Source organism: Molothrus ater, chromosome 2 (assembly GCF_012460135.2).
Source record: "Molothrus ater isolate BHLD 08-10-18 breed brown headed cowbird chromosome 2, BPBGC_Mater_1.1, whole genome shotgun sequence".
Lineage (NCBI taxonomy): Eukaryota > Metazoa > Chordata > Aves > Passeriformes > Icteridae > Molothrus > Molothrus ater.
This window is the reverse complement of record NC_050479.2, coordinates 90,678,403-90,702,069: the sequence shown is the minus strand read 5'-3', so window position 1 is coordinate 90,702,069 and position 23,667 is coordinate 90,678,403. Positions and strand designations below refer to the sequence as shown.

General features: G+C 36.5%; 1 protein-coding gene across 1 annotated transcript in view; it reads left to right on the top strand.

The window, feature by feature from the left end:
- Window positions 1–23,667, top strand: part of STXBP5L (syntaxin binding protein 5L) — a 187,780-nt gene that overhangs the window by 132,941 nt on the left and 31,172 nt on the right. The window contains 4 exon segments of the mRNA XM_036389711.2: window positions 1,368–1,493; window positions 5,324–5,475; window positions 7,164–7,235; window positions 13,890–13,955. Of these exon segments, the coding sequence (XP_036245604.1) occupies window positions 1,368–1,493; window positions 5,324–5,475; window positions 7,164–7,235; window positions 13,890–13,955 (416 nt within the window).

The following is a 23,667-nucleotide window of genomic DNA, read 5'->3' as shown; positions in this document are numbered from 1 at the left end:
TAGGTACCAGATGGAAAGACCACCCCTATTATGCCTCTTAAAGGCTTATCCACAGATATTAGAAGTTGAAGGGCTCCATCACAAAGATACTCTCAAAGACTGTTTGTAAAATATTCAGCTTCTGCTTGCTGTGAAGTTTCTTTGAAAAGAATACATTTTTACTGTATACAACTCCTGTAGTTTCAGTTTATCCTGGTCTCAAAGGACCCCTCTCCCTTGGCAGCTTGAGTTCACAGATGTTCACACCTTTGTTCTCAGCACGAATACTCCTGGGTAATCCAGAGCTTGCTTCTTTAAGGTTATGAATAGCATCACTTCAAAAATGCTCGTGGCTATGTATCATATGAACAAAGAAAAGGGCAAAGCTTTTAGTGCCAGCAGAACAGGTCAGAAATTGCAAAACTCTGAGCAGAGGTTTGCTGTTGATAGAAAACAACAATACGAAACTGTTGCCAACTGTAGTGGGTTGAGCACTTGCTGAACTGCACTGTCACGTCTTTCCTACAACAATATCCAAACCAAGTGCCTGATTACTGCTCCAGACACATGTAAGGTCTGAAGAGTACTACAGGGAAAAGAAATAGAACAGTGAGTGTGCCAAGCTGCTGTTAAAGAAATGCATTTAGAGGATAGATCAGGAATGACTTTCTCATAAAGTATACTGCCCTATTTTATGCCTATGTGCAAAGGGGTGCAATACAAGCACTATCACCAGTAACAGGTACAGTGAAAATGCACTGACTAGTGGGTTTTATCTGTAAAATACTACTACAGCATGAATGTACTAATGACTTACATGAATACCTCAAAGTATTGCTATTATTGCATAATGATTTCTTCCAGCGTATCCCACATTGTTGTACCACCCAAAAAAGCACATAAAGCAGTCATACAGAGGTGTTCAGCTCTTACATTTCCCCTTAAAATGTACACCTTCACTACCTGCTTTGCAAGTCACTGAACTTACCATAACACAGTAGGAACAGGTGTTAATAGTTATATCAGATTTGGTGTAGGAACCATTCATTCACATAATAGGTTATTATGCTCCTAGAAGTAAAACAGGACTTGTTTGCACTACATGGACAAATAGATTTGTCAAGTCCATAAGTTTTTAATATGCTCTGGTGGGGACCACTGCAGAAAGGTGTATCTTCTCATCTTCTCTTGCCTCTTTACATTTTTCTGTCATGCTTTGCTTCATAAGGCAAAAGTTCCAAATACACGGAAATGCCCTTTTTCAAAGTCTCAAAATAACGTATTTTAGGTTTTCTGTTCAAGTTTACAATTCATAGTGATGCAAAGCAGTTGTTTTTCGTGGCCCAGTGTTTGTTTGCTTGTTCTTATTTTGTACCTCTTCTTCTTAGCGTTAAGGCTCGACCTGTGCGGATGCCTCCTGGCTACCAGGCAGATCTGGTTATCCAGTTGGTGTGGGTAGATGGTGAGCCTCCACAACAGATTACCAGTCTTGCTGTAAACTCTGCTTATGGACTGTAAGTAACTCAGAATTAAGGTTGCATTGATTTATTGTTTATTGCCCTAAATCACATGCTTTCCGACTATACTTTGAAATTTCCCACCAACAATTAAGGTCAAAGCAAAGTATTCAAAAGATGCTGTAAATCAGATTCTTGGGGGAAAGTTATTTGAACTGACACAGAGATTGTAATATGGGATGTTAAACTGCCATTCTTGCCAATATTTTTACTAATCCTATTTAAAAGACTGAATCTTTCACATAATTCTTTCCATCCTTTCAAATAAGATCTAATTGCATTTCAAATCTGTAATTTTCAAAGTTATTTTGAAAGGTTCACCAAGGTGAAATGCATTTAATGGAAAATGGTGAAGTGATTAACTGTTAAATACCATTTTTCATTACATCATATTTTAGTTGGAAATTGTCTTCTGAGAGCAGCATTTTTATGTCTGTGCTAATGTCTGCTTGCACAAGAGTCGGTGGCCTGAAATTGAGAATTGAAAGGAGCATTTAAATGCTATATTCTGGATGGCAATGCAAATGAGTGTGTGTAATTGTTTCCTCAGGTTCAGTTTATTTGCAAATTTTTAATGTTTTCCCTTACTGAGAGTCACCCTGATACATTAAAATGGTTTTCCCTGTAGGTGTTACTCCAGTAAAACTATTGGCTGTAATTGGTGTTAGGTGCTGACTCCTGCTGATTTTCAGTAAGTCACTGGACTCTTTTCAGAAACTTAGGCCATTTAATGCAGAGTTTTTACATTTCTGCAAAAATACTGTCTTCTGGGGCCTGTTTTTTCAAGTTTTCAGCCTGAATTTCTAGACCATTTCCTATTAATGAATTCTAGGAGTTTCTTCTCTTTACTGTACCTTGATACATTTGTCACTTGTGCAAATTGTTAGGCTTTGCTCCCTTCCAGGTCTCAGACCTCAAGGCAGCATCTGAATGATCACATCATTCTATCACTTGTAAACTACTCTGATAGGTTGTGGTTCTCCTAATGGTCACTGTGGTTTCCTAAACCACTGATTGATTCAATCAAGAGCTCTAAATTGTTTCATTTGCTAGGAGCAATAATAGATTACGGGACAGCCTCCTTTAAAACACCATAAGCTAAGTACAAGAGTGTTTCAGGAATGAATGCATGTATGAATAAAGTAGGCTGATAACCTGAATTTAACTTTCCTACAAAATCTACCCAAGAAAGATCTTTTTCCTTACATTTTTTTCTGCAGACTCTCTTCTCTCTTTCTTTGTCTTGTCACTCTTAACTTTTTCCTCAGGCCTATGACAAGGCACAGTCCTTTCTTTCATCAGAATTTTTGTTTACTCCTTTGTCACCTGTTATCTATCTTCACCATGTGGAGAAACCTATTCCACTTCAGCATGAAGCCTGAGAGCATGTAGTTTTTGCCATGCTAATCGTAGAATTATTTGGATCATCTTTTGCCTTATTTTTCTTCATACACCAGTCAGTTTAACTAGGTCAAAGACATAAAATGGTGTGTGTTCTGGAGAGTCTGTTTCCAGCATTCTTTTAATTAAATTTCTATGATTTCTGGAACTGTTATACTGCAGCCATGAAACAGGAATAAAGTACGATGCAAAAAAACCTTCATTCCCAGTAAAGATGAAAGATTTCAGACACTGAAAAATTTTATTTAATGTAATTGGTTTACTTACAACAGTACCAAGGCTACAAATTAAAAGTATTAACACCTGTTTTATTTATGTTGAAATGAATCATCAAAAATTTCTTCATGTTATCTTGCAAAATGCTTCAATTACAACTGAAGGATTAGGTTAACCTTGAGGAACAAGGTTAAATACAAATAATAAATTTGTTTTGAAGTAGGTTCTGTTGGACTGAAAGCAGTGACTGAAAATTTATTACTGGCTCATGGGGTAACAGTTTTCAGCTAATCTGCATATTAATTGTCCAGAAATGTCTGATGAGGGTTTTATGACATTTCTGTGAAAGATACCAACTGAATAGGACATCACCTAGCAACTAATTCTGTTCATTGCTCAAAACTGAGAAATTCATTTTGTTTTTGATTTCATAAGGACTTGGTTGTTAGCAATTTATCTTAAGCCTTGCTAAGAGTAATGGCTGTCTAGATTTTTTTTATCCATCCTCAGAAGTGTTATTAATAAGCAACTTCAGATTCTTTTTTAAACTCATTTGTTTGGGTATAAGAAATATTAGATCAATGCTTGTGTGTGAAATTAGAGGAGTTTAGAAAAATACAGACCAGGAAATTATACATTTTGTTAATGTGCTGACCAGGGGTGTGAATGATCACTAGCTCTTCTTGTGACTCGTGTTTTCGAAAATTAATTAATCTCAGGTTAATAATTTTCAAAGTGCAAATGATCTTTTTTTCCCTAAACTATTAATAGATGAGATTGACACTTGTCTTTGTTTTTTGTCTTTTTTTTTCTCCTCCCAGAATGCAGTAACTTATGAACACATAGAATCAATCCTCTCTTGGTCTAAAACCATTGCCCCTATTCACACAAGCATTTTCTCAAGTTTGTCCAGGTCCTTCTGGATGGCTCTTGTCCCTCAGGCACATCTCAGCTCGGTGCTGTCTGCAAATTTCCTGAGGGTGCCCTCCATTCCATTGTCTCTGTCACTAGCAAATACATTAAGCTGTACTGTCCCTCAGGGCCCCTGAGGGACACAAATGGGGGAAAAAATACCAATGGAGAAAAGTCGAAGTACATCCATAGTTTTTCCATAGATGCTGTACTGCAGTCAGTGTTGGGACTAAACACAGTGTAGTAACAACCAGTAGAATTCAAGCCACTGTTGCACACGGTGCCTTAATTTGCTAGTTTGACAACTGAGGGAAAATAATTTCATTTTTCTTTACTATTACTTTTTTATTTGCTATATGGAACCCTCTTTTTTATAATAGAAGCAGTGTAAGAAAAGGTAGGACAGTAGAAAATTTTCTAGCTACCCTGATTTACCTCCACCTCATTACTTTCCTTTTGCATTGTTGTTTTTCCACACACAAATTCCTTTCAGATATTTTGGAGATACATTAAGAAGAGTCAGGTGGAGGTGAGTGCACACCTCACTTTTAGTGTGAGTTAAGTGCTTTTATGCTTCTGTGCAGAAAATTACAGAACCTGATAGCAAGTGATTCTGAATATGATTGAACATAGTTTGGGTTTTTGAGTTTCTTTGTGGCTGTACCTGCAATCCTTTCTGTCTGGAATTTAAAATTGCAGTCTGATGCAGAAGGAGAGAGATCTTGCCCATAAATCAAACCAACATCAAAATGCATTTGCAGAAGTATTTCAGTGGGGTAGAGACTGTTTTAACAGAAATCTCTGCTGTAGATAAGCTGACAGAGTTGGAAGAAATTTTATAAATGCTTTTCAGATTTGGGTATCTCCACAATACAGCCTAATATATTTCATTTTTCATTAACATTTAGCTTTAAAAGAATTTTTTTACATGTATTTGTATTTATATTTAATTTGTATTTTATATAAATGCATACCCACTTTTTAATATCTATGTCCCAATTTTTAGTTTTAATTGATATCATTATCATTAGAATGATATTGTTCAATGAAGGAACATTTAGACATTACTGCAATGTGTTTGATACAGAAAGTTGGTAGAAGTTGTAACTGCTTTCTGGAAAATTAATTCAGAAAAGAGTTTTTTAAATTCAGGATTACAAATCTGTAAGAAATAAAAAACGTGAGCTTGAGTAGTTCCTGAAGAAAAGGTTTGTGCACTATTCATAATAATAATTATTATCGTTTTCAGGATTTAATTACATATTGGTAACACTTTTGAGGGACATTTCTCTTTGCAGAGTGGCTTTTGGGAACTGCAATGGTTTGGCAGTTGTGGATTTCATGCAGAAGACAGTCCTGCTGAGCATGGGCACCCTCGACCTCTATGGGTCCAGTGATCCGTACCAGCGGCAGCCCCGCTCACCCCGCAAGAGCAGGCAGTTTGCTGCAGGTAGGAAATAAATCATTGTGCTTATGAGCCTGATATGTTTCTTTGGTTTTTTTTGCCTGTGGCTTTTTCTAGTGCTTTTGGAATGCATGACTATTTGCCGGCCAATGGAGTTTCTATAACTTGGCAAAAGAAACTTGACATGCTCTAGGTGCGGGCATTTTCTCAGAAATAAAATGTTTTGTGAGGTTGGTTTTTTTTCCTTTTGGGATGGAGGTCAGCAAGTAATTCCCTTAGCTGAGTCTGTAAAAAATCAAAATGAGCAGAGTAATAAATTGTTTTTCTGGCAGTCACTTGATGTGTAGTTTGTATGCTATTTTCTTTCTGATTTCAATAAGTTCATACCAATAAGTAAGACTTCAATTTAAGCTTAAATGTATTTTCTGCCAGGAGCTATTCATTTGAATAGTCAGCTGTGTTTAGAGGTGCGTAACACCTGGGAGGCATGTTATGCAGGTAACACAAGGAGCTCAAATTAAGCACTTCATTAGTGCTTCATTAGTGAAGTTCTTAATATAAACCTACAAACCCGTTTTAAAATTTGATGCTAAGAGGATCGAGTAAGTCATAACTGTTGTTATGTGTTGTGTATTAGAAATATTAATTCTTCAATAGAGCTAAATTTTACCATACTTTGTTGGTTATCTAAACATTTCCTTGTATAAACATTATTTGTATGAGAAAAAGTCAGATCATCTGTTTCAAGTCTTTCCACTTGACGTATTCCATAGTAACTTGCAAGAGTTAGACACAATTATGAAATGTGTTTTTCATAGCTGTGAAGTTTTAGAATTCGATTTTAAAATATCTTTGAAAATGTGGAATTTTAAATCTAACCCTAAAATTATAAAAGCAACAGATTATAGTGGGTTTATGCCATCAGCATTTTCATCAGCAGACCCTGCACTGAATCAAGTCCTACTTCTCCACAGAATTATGGGAATTTTTATTTTTTTTTAAATTGGGAATGTGTTTACACTCCAAACAGAAAGTAAAATCTAGAGGAAAATTTATAGAATAAAATACAAGTCTTCAGGCCTACTTCTGCTCCTGAAAGACCATCTCACTTTCTATGCATTTAATCATGGCAAGCTTAGTTCCCATCTGTGCCAAGTGTTAAATATGTAAATTTGGCACAGCTGAGGAGAGAAGAGACGAGCAGCTTCAAGTTACCTTCAGCTTCTCAGTCTGGTTTCAGCCAGCCTCACAGCAGCTCCATAAGAAATGTGAGCAGCTAGCCAGAAACAAGGTGCTGCAGAACTCTGGACAAAAGGTGGAGGATTGCTCATGTCGAAAAAGCTGTTATAAGCACTGTATCACAGAGGGTTTTTCTCTGTCAGTGGCAGTCTGGGCCAATCCTTTAAGGCATCATTCCAGCTATCCACTGCTGCCAGAATGGAGCCCACTGTGGATAAATGACCACTGAGAAGGATTGCAACTTCTAGATTGCTCATAGAAACTATGCATCTAAAAAAAGCCTCAGCTGCTTTCTCACCATCCATCCCACATCTTTTACTTTTTTGATTATTTTTCTTGTTATATTTCCCAATTGGAAGGTAAGCATCTGCTGAAATTTCTTCACCTTGGCTGTTCTAGATGCTGGTTATGATATCACTTCCTTTCACTTTAGACTGTTTTTTCTCTCTTTCCTCTGCCTGCTGCTGATGCTGGTGTACTGGCATGTTCCAAAGACAACTTTTGCATGCGTGGCCTGTCTAACTTTTATCCAGATTTAACGAAACGGATCCGTACTTCCTATCAGAGTAAGTTCTATAAAGGTTAGGCAAAAAGCTTTATCATGATTGGACTATGCCTGACTTAAACCCATGTGTTTGTGCTTTGTAATGTGTTTTTTTAAACACATTCAGCATGCATGCAAACTTACTACATTTTGTGATGTCAACCATGCTTATTTTTGACAATTACCTTTATTATACAGAAATTATTTTCTTTAAAAAAAAAAGTCAAAGAGAAAACCTCAGTGTTATATGGGACAGATTGGGCCTTAGAAAGTATTTTTCAACAATGTTATGTTCTTGGTGACAGTATCTCTCTTTGGTTTTATATTTGTTTCCATGTACATTTACTAATATGAAGCATTTCTTGTTTTGCAATGGCACTCTCTGTAGTTACCAATAAATTCTTCCCTTTTTTCAGAAGAACAATGTGGCTTAAAAGAGTACCCATTGAATTGGATGCTGTGAAATTTAAAATTTTAATCTTGGTTTGGTACTTAAATATTTGGCTTTGGGGAACCATCCCATGCCTCTGTTCTTTGATGGGGAATGTAAAGTGGGCATAAAAATACATACATCAAAGAGGGCTATGAAAATTCATGGTTTTAATATCTTTAACATTTGAGTTATACTGATATGAAATTTAAATATTAGTATTCATCACTGCAGAATACAGTGAACAAAGCTATAATTAATTTTGCAAAAATGACTGTTCAACAGATGAGCCATACGTATCTTAATTAACTGCAGTGCTTATATGTAATTAGGTCTCTAGGATGCCTCTTTTTAAAGTACTTTTCACAGAAAAACAGGATAGGCAATTTTATATTAAATATTCAGTATGGACAGGATAAAAGAGTGGCAGTTGTTTTATCATCTCTCATAAATATAAAGTTATGTAGCTATTGAAATCCATTCATACACTTGCACAACACATTCTGTTCCATCCCTCTAGGCTGATTTCTATAACTTTATTTCATAATAGTTCATAAAAGGTGGTCTGTTTAGTTAAAAGACTAGTTCAGTTACCAATTCAGCAGTCCATTTAAAAGTTTGGTGTATGGTATCTCAAAGTCTATTAGTCTGATCTTGCTAATTTCAAGTCTGTAACAGAGAACCTGAGTGACAGACAGCAGCCAAATGTTTGGGGTTTTTTTTGCCCCCTCTAAAAACTAATAAATTCTAAGGGCAAAAATTACCAGTGTTTTCATTCAGAATTACAAACATAGACCACAGAATCTTTCATAGCTGAAAATGTATTATCTTGTTTCTGTCTTCATCCCCATAGTCAGAAAAGTCCGCAAAAATCTTCCTGTGAAGTATTGGTCTGAGTTCTAGGCAAGGGCATTGTTTAATTTCTTTCCTCAAAAATGGTTCTTGCTTTTGTCATTTTATACTTATACAGGAGTATATATTGTATGATCTGAAAGATGCAGTAAGATCAAGAACAGGACTAGAATCTGTCACAGACTGAAATATCTTGCCAAGTCATTCTCAAGTTGTGCTTTGATATATCTCTTATCTGAGAGATGTATTTTAAAACGGGTATTAAGAGGGAATTTTGGATTTCACTTACAAGTTTATCTTCTCTCATAAGGGATGATGATGGGAAAAGTAAATTATTTTTGGGAATCTTGCAGTCAAAGCCAATATTATTATGACAAAAGCAGGAGCAGTCATGTGAAAACAGAAGCATTAGGTCTAAACTTTTAAGGGTTATATCAATGAAAATGGAAGTTAATGGGAAAATATATGAGTAGTTGATTCAATTAAGTAGGGAAGCAAGAAGATAATTTCATGTGGATGTGTATGAGAAAATAAGACTTACAGGTATTGAAGCCAAAGAAGAGATTATGGATGAGCAAGATACTTACATTTTTGTTGGTCATTTTAGAGGTGATTTGCAGGAAAAGACAATGTAATCTAGTGTCCAGCTTAATTATGAGGTTAAAGTGTGACATTCAAAGATAATATTATGTATTAGAGTACAAGAGAAGACAGTGATGATGATAGCTCTGTTCATGTAGTAAAGAGGAGATTTCAGCACAAAAATACGTTGAGTTGATCTTGGCAATGTTAAATTCCTATTTGGAAAATCCTGAATAGATTTTAGAAAGACAGGATTACTACTCTAACTTGGATGGAAGAAATCCAAGTTGAAGATGTGTATTTATGAATCACTAGGGATATATATATATATATTGAAAACATTATTGCTATGTTTATACAAAATAATCTCTTCAAATGCTAAGTCAGAGAAAGAAAGTGTTGATATTTCAGTCTGAGATGTCCTGCAACTGAACAGGGAAAGGGGAAAAAAGAATGAACATGTAAGAGGAAAGAAGCAATATGTTGGAGAAGAGGAAAGACATAATTGACAATGTCAAGGACATCCAATATGGAAAGCACTGTGGTGGAATAAATGTTCTTGATTTTAGCCAATAAATCTATAGATAGCTTGATACTGGTTACATATGTAAAGCAGACTCCAATGCACCCAGAGTGGACTTAGAGCATTAAGGCAGCACATTCTCTGGTTTGGGAGGTGAAAGTGGGAAAGGGAAGCAAGGAGGGGAGAAATGTCACCAGTTCTAGGAGTACACAGTGGAAGAGACTGGAACGTAATTGTCCAATCAGGGAAATAATCTAAGGAAAAGAAGAAGCTAAGATGTGCATAAGTGCAGAGCTGGGGATAACTGTCAGGTGTTGATGATATTCCATTTGCTGTAACATCTACAGCCACCTCCCTTTGTAGCAAGACTGTATGACAAGCTAAATAAAATAAACTCTCTGTGCTGTACTGCAGAATTATGAGGTTGCTTGGTTGTTGTTTGGTTGGTTTTCTTCAGTTGAAATCAAGTTGTATGTGTTATTACATGGTTTTGAGTAACATGCATTCAACTATTAAAACAAGTACATTTATTGCATCTAGAGGGATAATGTCTGCAGCAGAACATAAAAATACCAAAATGATGCAAAAGGAATTTGCATCTCCTACTAGAAATTCATACCATCTGTTGGTAGAACAAGAAAATAGTCTTTATGAAGCATCCAAAGTGTTGTCAAATCCGAAGGATGTTGATACATTGCAAAATAATTTTCATAATGAAGACTTTTCAGTGAGAAGTTCTTGTTTCTCCCTCGGGCCAGTCCCTTGAGAGGGGGTGAGCAGAAGTATGGTTGGTCTGACAGGAGGATACAGAAAACTGTGTGCTATGAGTCATTGTGTATCAGTAATTGGCACTTTAATTCACACCTAAGGAGCTAATATAGGTTGAGTTTAAGTCAATAGCTATATTCTGAGCTAACTAATTTCCAAAGAATGAACACATAGATATATATATAGGTATATAAACATAAGGAAAACATGGTATGATAATTCGGTGTGAAGATGAGGGATTAAGATAACACTGAGCTTACTTATTTTATTGGCTTGTGAATATTTATGACAATTTATTTATAAGCAAAGATGTGATGGCTTTGGGGCTTTAGAGTAAATGATCAGTCTGAATCATTCAAACATACAGATAGAAATTTCAAATTTCAAACATAATTTTAAATTATGTGTTCATTAAAGTTGTTACCTCATACTAGTTTTGATCCTTGAATAAAAAGGAAATGAAAATCACACTAAACTTAGAAAATTATCCATAGGACAAGTCTTTAAAAGTATTTTAATGTCTTATGTGATATATTTACCTCTTGCACTATTTACACATTTATAATTTGCTCAGACTAAAGCCAATAATGTCCATGGGTATATCTTCTCTCAGATGGTTGTTTACATTGCCAGTCTTGGGTTTTTGCCTTTATTTTTACTGCTATATTCCTCTTGCTCTAGGTGGGCTTAAAATTTGCTGGGGTGGTGGTTTGGGGGGGCTAAAAATAGCTAAAATATCTTGGGGCACAAACTGCCTATAGAATTCAAAATGGAAAGTGAAAATAGTTTTTAATTGAATTTCAATAGCTGTTGTAGTCTCTCAGACATTTGAGGGAAGCTGAAGTTCATGGAAATATTTATACATGGTTAATTATTGAGAATATTTAGTTTAGTTTCCTTAAAAAGGAAATGAGAGTAAAAAATGAGCAGTAGTACAAGGAAAAGCTTGAGAGCTCACTTTCTTATCTCAAAGGGAAACATTAAGTGGAATTAAAGGTAACACAAAAAATTTGACGAATATGTGTTTATCCTTTTCAATGAATGATGATTGAGCAATTCATTGCCTTACAACATCTTCAGAATTTAGAATTTAGCAAGATTAAAAGAGACTTTGGATAAATGGGAGTGTGATGAGCAGAACTCATTAAAATATTTCAAAGCAGTAATGATTTATGGCAGGAGAAAATCTGCAAGTGGGAGTGCTTAAGCAAATCTAAGTGAGATTAAGCCAATGCTCTTGTGCAGGGCACATGGTACCACTTACACTTCACACGGGGATATATTGCACTTCTTCTTTAAAGGCATCTGTAGGTGGTCTTTGCTAGGGGTGACCGTGGCTTGACAGCAAGTCAAGGTTTGTAGAGAAGTTTACGTGTTCAATATTCTTAAATACCATAACATGAAATGTATCTTTAATGTTTCATGTTGCAAATTGTGCCAAACATGGAGAAGTCGTGGTTTTCTTACTGTGGTTGCTCTTGGGTGGTGCAGTTTGGTGATTTTCTTGTTTAAGTCTATAGCGCCATAATTTATATTGAGATGGAATATTGTTTTTATGAACTCCATAGTAAAAAAAGAAAAACCCAGACTATTTAGAACCAAAGTCTGACCTGGGATTTGGTATTGTATCCAACACCAGTGCTAATTATACAATGTTTAGAAGATCTTAGGCAAGGTGTTAAAACTTACCTAACTCAAAGAATACATTTACAAAAGAAACAGTATCAGTTTTATTTATTCAAGAACTATGCAAAATTGCTCCCACTGCACCTTGCAGACAGTTCTGCAGCAAAAAATCAATTCTGTCCCAAACCTCTAGGTGCATACAGAAATCTTGGGTTCAAGTGGAAGTAAGATCTGCTGTACTTGAGAGGCTTCCTAAATTATTACAGTTTCTGAATATTCTCAGAACATCAAAAGTGACTGAACTTGCAATTGATTGAAATACGATTTTTTTTTTTCTCACAGATTCTAAGTGAAATGAAAGAAAGACTGAAAGTACATTTTTCAAAATAAAAAATATTTGTTTTTCAACAATAGTGTCTCGTTTGGCAGATCTTGTTTCTTAAATCAGGAAAAAGTATGTTGTTAATACTGACTTAGCAGAGTAAATCAATACTGCTGGTTTTCCAAAGGGCTCTCACCATTATTCTTGCACTCCTGCAGCTTCATTAATGGTAGGAGGTTTTTTTTGTTTTGCTGGCTGGGGCACTGGATCCGATCCAGTTCTTATAGCAGTTCAAAAATACATTGTAATAAAGTTGTCACTACCTACATTAAGATTCCACTGGATTTAATTCTAAGAAAGCAGGACTGCTGACTGAGTGGCAGAATTTTCCAAAACAAGAGTGTACATGAATTTTAGTGGTGAGGGTCTCTGGGCCTCACCTCTGAGGGTCCAAAAGCAATAAAAATTATAACACGTTCTCTTACAGAAGCCATGGTGCCTGTTTAAAGCATATTCTTGTAGGATGTTTGATTCTCAGGATGCAGCACAAGCAGAGTGTGTGTAAATCCAGTATCAGTATGACAGTAATGTACCCCTGACTGTGGGCTCTGACCTGAGTGCTGTGTGTCCACCTAGCTGGCATAGGAATGTCTGGGCAGGGCTGCCTGTCAGTCCCAGGTAGCCAATGGTATGGAGTGCCAGAGCTCCTGTAACAAGGGTGAGCCACAGGGCATTACAGATACATACAAAGGGTGCATTTGAATAGGTGTGGCCATGCCCAGTTAGCCCATGGTAAAAGACAGAGTGAGCTCAGACTTTCCCTCCCCACCATGCCAAAGGCATATTTGAACTTGGAACATTCAACCTGTGCCAAAGATGGATCTTAGTTTGCTCACAGAAACAAGCTCGAGTTTTTGCAGTACAGGCTAGGATTGCTTTCCTTGGTGCTGTCTTCCATGTAGGTGGAGTTCTGACAAATATGTGTATATATATATACATATATATATATATATATATACACCATATATAAAGTATTTTGTCAGTAAATTCAGTGTCACAGCCAGCATTATCAATGTTTCTGTGTCCTTTAAAATGACCTGTCTTGTGTGAATTCATGAAAATTCTAATATTGCACAGTAGCGGTAATCTTACTTTTTTCTTCCCCTCTTTTAAGATTTCCTCCCTGCATTATGCAGCAGTTGAAAGCATAGAGTTGATTCCACATCAGATTGACAGGGATGAATGTGTTTGAGTCATATCACAGACTTTTAAATTTTAAACTATACTTACTTGTTTTCTTTTGTTAGGTACAGTCACTCTTTTCTATCCCGAGGCACTCGGAAAACAAATCTGAGTTAACAAGAGGTGTGATTTTTTTTTTTTTTTTTAAACCAAGCCTAAATTGCTGCAGTGACAGCCTGATAACTGCACTTATCTGAAATAGATTATTTCCCTCTCATTTCACACCATTCCTTTCTCCAAATTGACTTTACAGTGCAGAATATCATCAACCAAGAAAGTTGAAGCATGCCCTGTTAGATTGTAACTTAATTCTTTAACTCCATTTTTTCAGGCCTGACTGAACTCAGTGACAGTCCAGTTTCCCTGGAGCTTGAGCGTTGCAAGTCTCCCACTTCAGGTAAAGGTGATTGGCTTCTCTTCCTGCAGTCTGTATAAGCCATTCATGTCATGCATCACTGTGTTTCATTAATCCCTAAGAAGTGAAGTGCATAGTTCCAAAGAGAAGATATTACTGGAGAAGCGCTTTTTAGGTAGCACAGTAAAATCCTAAGTCTGCTTCTTTAAGGAAAACTTAAATGTACGTGGTGCATCTTGAGGTGAACAGTGTGAAAACATTTGAAGTAACAGGATCATGCAGGTATATTCCTATAACCTCCTATAAGAAGCTTGTTTCTCTGTTTTCTTAAAAGGCTTTTTAAGTTTTTTTACAGTAGGGAGTCCTTGTAATTCTATACGTATATATTATGCGTACGTGTACATGAAGAAATTGTTTGAAATCAGCAATATGGAGATGGTAAATTTTAGCCATTAGAACCCCAGTGCCTGATTTATGTAATTTGCAGTGAAAGCAGAACCTCAGAAAAAAATATTTGCTTATGAGCCAGGGCAGGGATATCTTGGCCACATAAAAATTCCTAAATGTTTCCCATTTTGCCCATAGTCCTTCAGAAGGTGGAATTCATCCATTCCTAGAGACTTTTTCAGCAAGTGCCTAGTCTACATTGATCTCTTTAATGTGAGTTCACTGTCTTAAAGATGGTTGCTAAGAGCTGTTTTCTAGTAGCTGGCTTTTAAATGTTATGGAAAATAAGGAGGTGTAGCTGTGATACATTTGTTTTGCTTGTGGTATGCATATCACAATTCTTTTCCTTGTAGTTTGGTAAGTATTGACAGATATTTTTCCCCCTTAGTTATGGTAACAAATACCCATAGTATGCTATTCAAATTCTCAGTTATTGTTTCACATATTTTATGTCATAATAACAGGATACATTAATCGTGAAAGCCACTAATTAGTAATTATAAAAAGCTGAAACTAATAAAAATGTTTCCCTGACATAGGAAGAGCTGAAACAAAACAGCTGCTTTGAAACATGTATTTCCTTGTACTATTTGCAACCCAAAATCTGTAGATATGGAGATATCCAAGTGAAATGGGCTATAATAATATTGGTATAAAACTAGGAGCTCAAACTCTTGAGCAGGGCCTCAGAAACTCATGATATAGGCTTTAAAATGAAACATTTGATAGCTTAGTTATATTTAGATTATTTATTGTGTGGCTCACTGGGATTCAACTTTTCACTTTTCTCTTCAGAAATGAGCTAAAACCTTTTCTTTCACTGAAATCTAAGAGATGACTGACTTGGTAACCATATGTGCATATTCTTAGTTTTATAATGATGTGTCTCCTATAACACTTTACTTTTTCTGCAGTTAACTTCAATTTTTCATTCTGGTGGTGCTCAAAAATAGCCTTCTTAGATAAATCTGAGATAATTTGCTCCAAAATTTATTCTGCTTTTTTCTGTTTTGGAGATATTCAGCAGGGAAAACATGGCATATTTATGGGTGTTTCCTATTTTAGCACTTTCATGTTGTTTTCCAAGCTATATTTATATTTTAAAATGTGAAATCAGGTGCAGTTTTATAGGAAGTAACTATTATTAGAACTACTTTTTAAAACAAGTTTCTTTTACTGTGACTGATACTAATTATTTTCATTTAATTATTGCAAAATTTAATTAATATTGCTTCTGCATACCTGCTATAAAACGCGGCAGAATCCAACCTAGTCACTTGGATAAGTGACCTCAAAACTGCGCCCTCCAAAACTTGGGAGAGGAACTAATCCTGTGCTTAACCAGCACAGCCTCACACCCACGCCAGCCTTCTCACTGACTAATGTTTCTTGCTTATAGAGCACAGCTACATACTTATGGATCTGTCAGGCAGGATCCTTCCACTTCCAGCCTTGCCTTTATCTGTTTAAAGTCCATGGCACACGAGCTGTGCAGTGGAAGTGTGCTGTGTTCCGCAAGAGCCCCGTGATCTTTGTGTTTGTAAAACCACTGACCGCATTCCTCTGCTGAAAACAGACCAAGAGTTGCTCCTTCAGAAATTCAGCAAAACCAGAAAGAACACTTGAAGTGCTCTGTGAAGTGGTTCAAGTTGCTGCCTAGTGGAGGAGGGGCTGCTGAGTATGACTACATGAGGTTGCAAAGACAGACGGAACAGAGTTTGATTTGTAGCTGTTCATTCTGGTTGCCAGAACACATCAACATCAGTTCTTCACCCAGCAGGGAAGGTCATCCCAGGTGCTGGCCCTGAGTGTGCTCAATACATACAAAAAGTGCAAACTGCTGGAGGACATGAGTCTAGATGGCAAACACTGCACACGTGATGGATGGCACAGTGGTGAGCATCTTCATCCTTAGCTCCATCAGAAGGGCAATGATTTGAGGAACAGCATTGCTGTGCTCACTTGTGTACTTTGAGACTCCCAGGGCAATGCCTAGGAAGAATCCCCAGGGCACACTAATTGCCAGCGTAGACATGAGTAGTTCTAGATCTGAGAGAGGCATTAGGAGCTTAGTCAGATTTCCATTCCAGTCAGGCCATAAGAACAGTGTTGGTAAAGGCTTCTTGGAGAATTTGAAAAATCTCCTGCCTCCTCATCTTTTGGCCTGATGTTGAACATTGCTTAGAGTGCCTGAACTGTATGTTTCCATGAAAAATTGATTATGCCTGTAACATTCTAGTGCTTGGCAGTGTTTTAACCTATGACTAAATTTCTGCAGAGACAGCCTAGGTCAACTCAGTAATTTGGCTGTGTTGTTTTTCTTCTCCCTGCCTCAAAGCAGAATTAGGCATTTGTGAGTTCTATCTTTGATATGAGTGATGGAGCACTGAGCAAGAGATTCAGGGCTGAGGAGTACTCCTTATTTCACATGCAGGGCTAGTACATAATTCAGTATAAATCCTACTTCTTCATTAAGTAATATTTAACTTGGTTCACAAGACTGTCTTCTCAGATGTTCCTCCTGTGCTACTTACTAAAACATGACTTTGCAGATGATATAATTGAAAAATCAGATTCCTGTTCTGAACACTGTTCAGAATAGAACATAAAATTAAACCATTTGATTAAAAGTTTTCTGAAATGCACAGTGCCACACAGAGGTTAGCAGCAAGTGAAGAAATAGCAACCTTGCTTTTTAAGAGTGGTAGGCAGAGGACAGGAATAATCTTCCTGGTATCTTGTTTAATTAAACTGGTATTTAAATGCTATAGTGAGGCGTTTACAACACTGTAAAGGAAAAGAAGAAGTTAGTAAAACCATTTGAAAGACTCTGCTTATTTTTGAATATCTGAGAGGTGGCAATTTCCACTGTAAATGTATTCTGGATGTAGTAATATGTATGGAATAACACTGGTAAAAATTGTGGAACAAAAGAACTTTAAACCGCCCAAACTCTTACCTATCTAAAGCTTGTTTCATGAATGTAAAAATGCAGCAAGGCATGCCATATCATGGTATCTGGTGGCTTAAAACCAAAAGCCTCAGAAGATCCTATTCTTATTCCTGCATGCCTTGTTCTTTCAAACTGCATTTTCATTTTTGTTTGTGATTTTGAGGGTCAGAAGGGCTCTGTACTACTTTCATTCTGCAGTGGCACAGTGTGCCTCCTCATGTAAGTGGTTCTGTATCAAATGCTTGAGTTAATTACTGTGTAATGTATTACAGAACAGTACCCATTCCAGTAAATTTTGTCTTTATCATCTCATTAGGTAAACTTATTCGGAGGCTCTTAGGAATATAATGTATAATATATAATTATGTATGTCCATTACTGTTTTAAACATTGATATGGAGCTTCATATTGAAGTGTATTAATGGGAATACACTGTGAGCACAGGAAAATGCAACTTTGGATAGGTCATTTGTTGTGTGAGATGCAATTGGACACTTTAGACTTCTTTCAAAGACCAGAAGGAAAGAATTTCTTCAGTCTCTGTATAGAAGAGTTACTTCTCAAATGTTTGTTCTAAAATAAAAAGGATTTGTGTTTTTTCTTGAGAAATACCTTTGTATTGGGAACTTGCATCCAAAATGCTTTTAAGATTTTGAAGCTTAGAGAAGGCTGTGTAAAGATTCCCACAACTAATTCCCATGAGCTTTGAGACAGATCCCTAATGGCAAGACCACGCATTTTTATACATACTATGATTTCCAAGCGTTGCTATCCTTATTCATTTCACCAATTAAATTAGGCCTTCGCCATGCCAGTCTCCCACTTTCCTATGTGAAATTTTTTTTTAAATAGCTTTCTTTCAAGAAGAATATTGTTAAGTTTCTTAACAATCATTCTCTTTCTTAATATGTGGGTGACTTCAAAGTACCTGAAGAGATTTGACTGCATTTGAAAATTGTATTCTCCTGGAAAACAAGCTAGAAAGTAAACGTTTCAAAACATTTAATGTGTCTGCAAAACATGGAATGTAATTTATTTTGAAACTTAGTTACTGATAACACTGCAAAACCATTTCTGCTTATCCATGTTAAATTAAAAATAATGTTAAGTAGTCAGAGGACAGTAATTAGAGATTAGTTTCAGCAGTGTGGATACAAGGTGCATTTTATCACTATTTCCCATAAGCAAGGGAGTTTCTGAACAGGTGAATTTATGCTTAGGTTTTTGAGAAGGGACTTGTGTGTAGGGATTGGCAAGGAACAGGGAACAGTGTGAGCTGAGGACCTGGGTTTGGGCCCTTGTGCAGCCCCTGGTGCCTGGCTCAGGGTTCAAGGGGGCTTTAGCAGTAACTGGGACTGATATTTCCGAGTGTTAGCCAGGCAGAAGCTCCTTAGTAGAAAAAAATCCTGCATGAAGTCACCTTCATTTTGAATAATATGAAAATCTGTGACCACAGTGCTGCTGTAATAGCTGAGGGAAACTCAGCATTGAGTGCCAGAGCTGTGAGCACGCATTTGTTTGTTGGTTGTGCCTTGGTGTTTTTCTTGAAAGACTGAGAGGAACCAGATGGCTGCGGAGCAGGATGTTGTCAGGTCAGGAGACCTGCGTGCTCAGCTTAGCTGGCTGCTAGACTGTACCTAGGAGCTCTTCCTCATCCCACAGTTGAATAATTTGACTCTTAACACTTGAAGCTCTTTTGGTTAGGGGCTGTCTTGCCTTATGCTGTAGCATCACAATTTCTGCTGGCTGCCTCCAGCACGAATGTAAACAAATGATGATAGCAGACAACTCTGCTGGCCTCTCAAGCCTTTATACTCTATTCTCAAATAAAACTGGATTTCAAAAGCTTTCTGTCGGCAAGATAGGCTCATGTGCATGATCCTTCTTTATAATAAATGTAAAGATAGTAAAACATGCATGATTTAGGTACTGAAAACAGGTTACATAAACTGATTGGAATGTGGATATTATTAATAGTTAAAAGTTAGTTTAAAAAATTCATATAAACAGCTTTAATCACAGTAAAGCATGAAAACAACCAGCTTCTTCTGTTGTTTTTACCCTCAGATATGGGGTCTATCATCAGTGATCTCTGCTGTGTCCTAGTGCATCAATGTCCAGCTGTGTGATAGCCATGTGAAGGGTGTGCAATTGTTACATGGCAACTCCCAAACCAAGCCTGCGTAGACTCCTTCAGAGGAATCAGAAAGTCCAAACTTTGCATATACTCCATGAGCCTGCACACAAACAGCTGGGAGCTATTGCGTTCAGGCATGTGTCACCATTTGGGACACAGCTGTGGCATGCAACACAAGACACATAATTCCTGCTGTACACAAACACCTGTAACCTAGAAATAGAAGAGGTTAGACTACCAATTTGCAAAGCTCAAAGCTGCATGATGACAGCACTAATTTAGCTACTCTAAGTCCTAATCTTTTAGTGAAGAGTCCTACAGTTTTTTCTTATGAATTGCTTATCCTTTTTCAGAGGGCTGGTTAAACCAGATGTTGTCTTTCCCCTAAGAGGAGATTGTATCACAAGTGATGCTTCTTTATAGCAGAGCACTGATATTCTGGAGCAGTAGCCACCCATTCACAGTCTGAAAGAGTATTTGACAGCTGCTCAGATAAATGGAATCGGTTTTTAAAGGCTGTTCTGAAAATCAAACTACCCTTTGTGTGAGTGCCTAAAATGGACATTGGTGCCTAACACTTGATATCCAAATTAGAGAGTTTTTATGTCGTAGTGTTAGGGGTGTGTATTTTTGATGTCAGGCTGATGTGGAGAGACCTCTTCACTGTGTCCTGATTTAAAGTTATGGCTACAGATGGGTTACTGGGAGGGCTGTGCTGATTCTACTGATAACAAAATATTGCTCAAGAGCCTCATGGGTTCCCCTACTCATCCCTGAAGAGAAAAAGAAAACCATCTAACATAGGTGCTGGCTGATATTTAATTCTGCCACATTGCAGGCTTTGCAAAACAATACAACAGAATTTTTTTATTTCAAGGATTTTGTGACTTAAAAGAGTGAGTGTGTGTTCTGGGCATCCTTCTGACCTAAAAGCTTACTAAATCCAAATTGCAAAGAATTTGTTTCTTATATTCATATGTTCCTGTCACTGCAGTACTTATCACGTGGGACTTTCTTTAGAAGTAAAATAATAGTAATATAATAATTAGTTGACAAATATTTGATTGTTCCCTTCTAATAACAGACAGCATGGGTAAGGGGTAAAAGCCATAAAACCATTTTAAAAAAATAATGAATACAAAATGAAATAAACAAATTGGAAATCGAGTCTTCTGAATAATTAATAAAAGATTTCTTAAGGCATTCTTCTGATAAATTTAATGCCATTTTGACTGCTACAAGACATGCTTTATTTCAGTTCTCTGATGTTCATTGTTTGAAAATGTGCTTGTGTGTGAGGAAATGAAAACATTTTTGAACAGAAGCAAAATTACCGGTTTCTTGCATAATTGGAACACAACGAATAATTAAACCTTCACTAAATTGAGTGCAAGTTTTGATGACTAGATAACACCACATTATGTCCTGAAGCTGCTGTATTTCGTTTCTGTGCAATCTGTCTTCCTTTCCATATTATTACAACAGTATGTTCTGTCTCCATAACCTCTACAATATGCCCTCTCTTTTTCAAATGCTATCTTGAGGTATGATTTCATCAGATCTCATAATTTCATTGCACCCTCTTATTAAATTGGTTTGCAGGTGTTTAAATATTTGTGATATGCTGCATAGCCAGCATTTGCAATATTTGCCTTAATCTTATTTGTGGTTTCTTTTTTTATCATTCCTGTCACCACAAGGTAAGATATTGCAGCCCACAGCCAAAGCTGTGTAAAACATCATTCACTCCTTGACAGCTGGAGTAATTTTTTTTCCAGTGCTTCTTTGTTCAATTGCATTTATTTTGCTGAATGGTGTAAATGAAAATATTTAAACCATTATTCTGCCTTTATATGCTGATTAAAAGAAAAGTGCTACAAATTTGCAACATGGTTTTAACCAGAAGATGGCATGTTGTTTTCCCTCACTCCTTTTTCTTTCTTACTTATTAACAACTGCCTTTCTCCTTTTTCTGTTGTTTCAGTTAAAGGATCAAGAAAGTTAAGTCTGCCAACAGATCTTAAGACTGATCTTGGTACGGTAGGCGAAAGCCAACAGCTTTAAACTTCCTTACATTCATTGGCAAAACATTTTACCAACTGATTCATGAGATAACACAATAACCTCAGAGTCTTTGTCTGAAAAGGCTTTCTAAAAACCACCTATTAACCCATACAGTTCTGTTGGCAGCTCTCAGCATTTTGCTTGTTTAATATTCATTTATTTCATGTAGACATATATTGCCAATCATTACACACTGTGTGTGTAATACTTTATTCTGAAAAAACTCCAGAAGTTTTTCCAAGCTGGTTGTTGGTGAACTCTGCCTATAATACCCAATGCATGCGCTGGTCTATTTTCTTTATTTGGTGTACAAGTTGTGCTACCACGGTGATAAGACAATTGAACATCTGTATTTTATGGTGTCTTTGAATGTCTGAGAAGTCAGATCAGAAATCAGTCATTTGTCTCAGTCCTCTCCTTGAGACTTACCTCAGCCAGCTGTTAAATACATAGTTTGCTGTAATATTTTTTCTCAATTCTGCTTTAATATTTCAGTGGAAGAGCATAATGAGAGCACAAATTTCACCTCTAAAAAGCTAAAATGAAAATTTCTATATCTTGAATAACCTAAAACTGCTAGGAGCAGATCGTGCAACACTCTATCCACATAAAGGGTATTGCTCCTGGTATTTGGATTGGAATGTGCGGTTCACACAAAAAATTCTTATAAATGTTCTTTAAATATTCTCAGTCTCAAGGACTTCTTTCTAGTTTTGCTTTCTTGGGAAGTTTCCCTTATAAGATGACTGAAAAAACCAAGTAGCCATGCCTCATTACTTAGTGTCCTTTAAGAGATAAAAATTAAAGTTGGATCATGGCCTTGGATAAGACAGCTGAATTCCATTTGTGTCACTGGGAATCATGTGCACCTGTTAACCAAGGTAGCACTTGTTCCACAAGGCAAAAGTCAGGGATATAAATATGTCTTTCACCTTATAAATGACTGAGAAACTTGGAAAACTGTCAATTGCTCCTTGTAAAGATTAAGTAAGTGTTGAAAAATCACTGGAAAATTCAATCCAAATTGTGCAGACTCCAGAGTATAAAATGATTCAGTTGAAATAAGTTTGAGAAAGTAGGAATGGAGAAATACACCCAAACGAAATTTGGAGTGGAAAATCTTAATGTTCCTAATAGTCCAAAAAGGTGAAAGAAATAGGCACCTATAAACCTGTACAATTCATATTTATCACTAAAATAATGGGTAGCTATTAAGAGGGAAGGTGACTACTTACAGTATCAAAATAGCCAGAGGATAGAACTTAAGACTAAGCCATATTCTACAGATTAACTTCTTTTGTTAGTATTATTAAAAGTACATTGTCTTGAAGGACACATAGCATTAAATAACTTTAAACCCTCAAGCATAAGACAAGCAAAAGATAAACTTAACGGACAAAAGACTGTATTTAGAGGATTTTGAAAAAGGAAGTATACCATCGTAATTAGAATTGGTGAGAGCTTTATTGTGTAATATAAAATGTTGCATATCAGAGAAAAAACTACCTTATCATATTCCTGTAATCATGTTGGGAGCAGGACATTGTAAGCTTTTCCTAGAATATATTGAAAAATTGCAGGCAGATTTATATTTTAACTACCCCAAACAAACACCAAAAAAAATCCCCAGAAAACCCTAAGGACAGGGGAGCAGGGAAGTTAAACAAATTCAACCTGAAAACCTGAAAGGGTTGGAAGCATAATGATCCATTTTAAATGTATGACATATGTAGGGAACTTGGAAGATTAATGGAATGCATAATCTTGCCTGTAGTTTTGATTTCAGAGTAGTCATGTTTCTACTATTCCTTTATTTGCTTGTATTCATTATTTTTAATAGTATAGAACAAGCTAAGTATAAACTAGAATAAGCCTAAGAAGGTCTAGTTCAATGTCTTGCAGAAAACAGTGGAGTGCCATTGGTTCCAAAAGGTTCATAAACACTGAAAGGAGTGATCAAATTGTCACTAAAGCATCCTGTTTGTTGTTAGGGCTGCAGTAATCAGGTCTCCTGTGCTCAGATTACCCAGAAGCTAAGGATGAAGCACGTGGAAGAAGCATTCAATGTGCAAACTGGCAGATACTCATGGATAATCAAGCAGAGAGAGGTTTAGAAAAGGAAAAGAAAATGGACTGAAAACCCCCCAGACTTT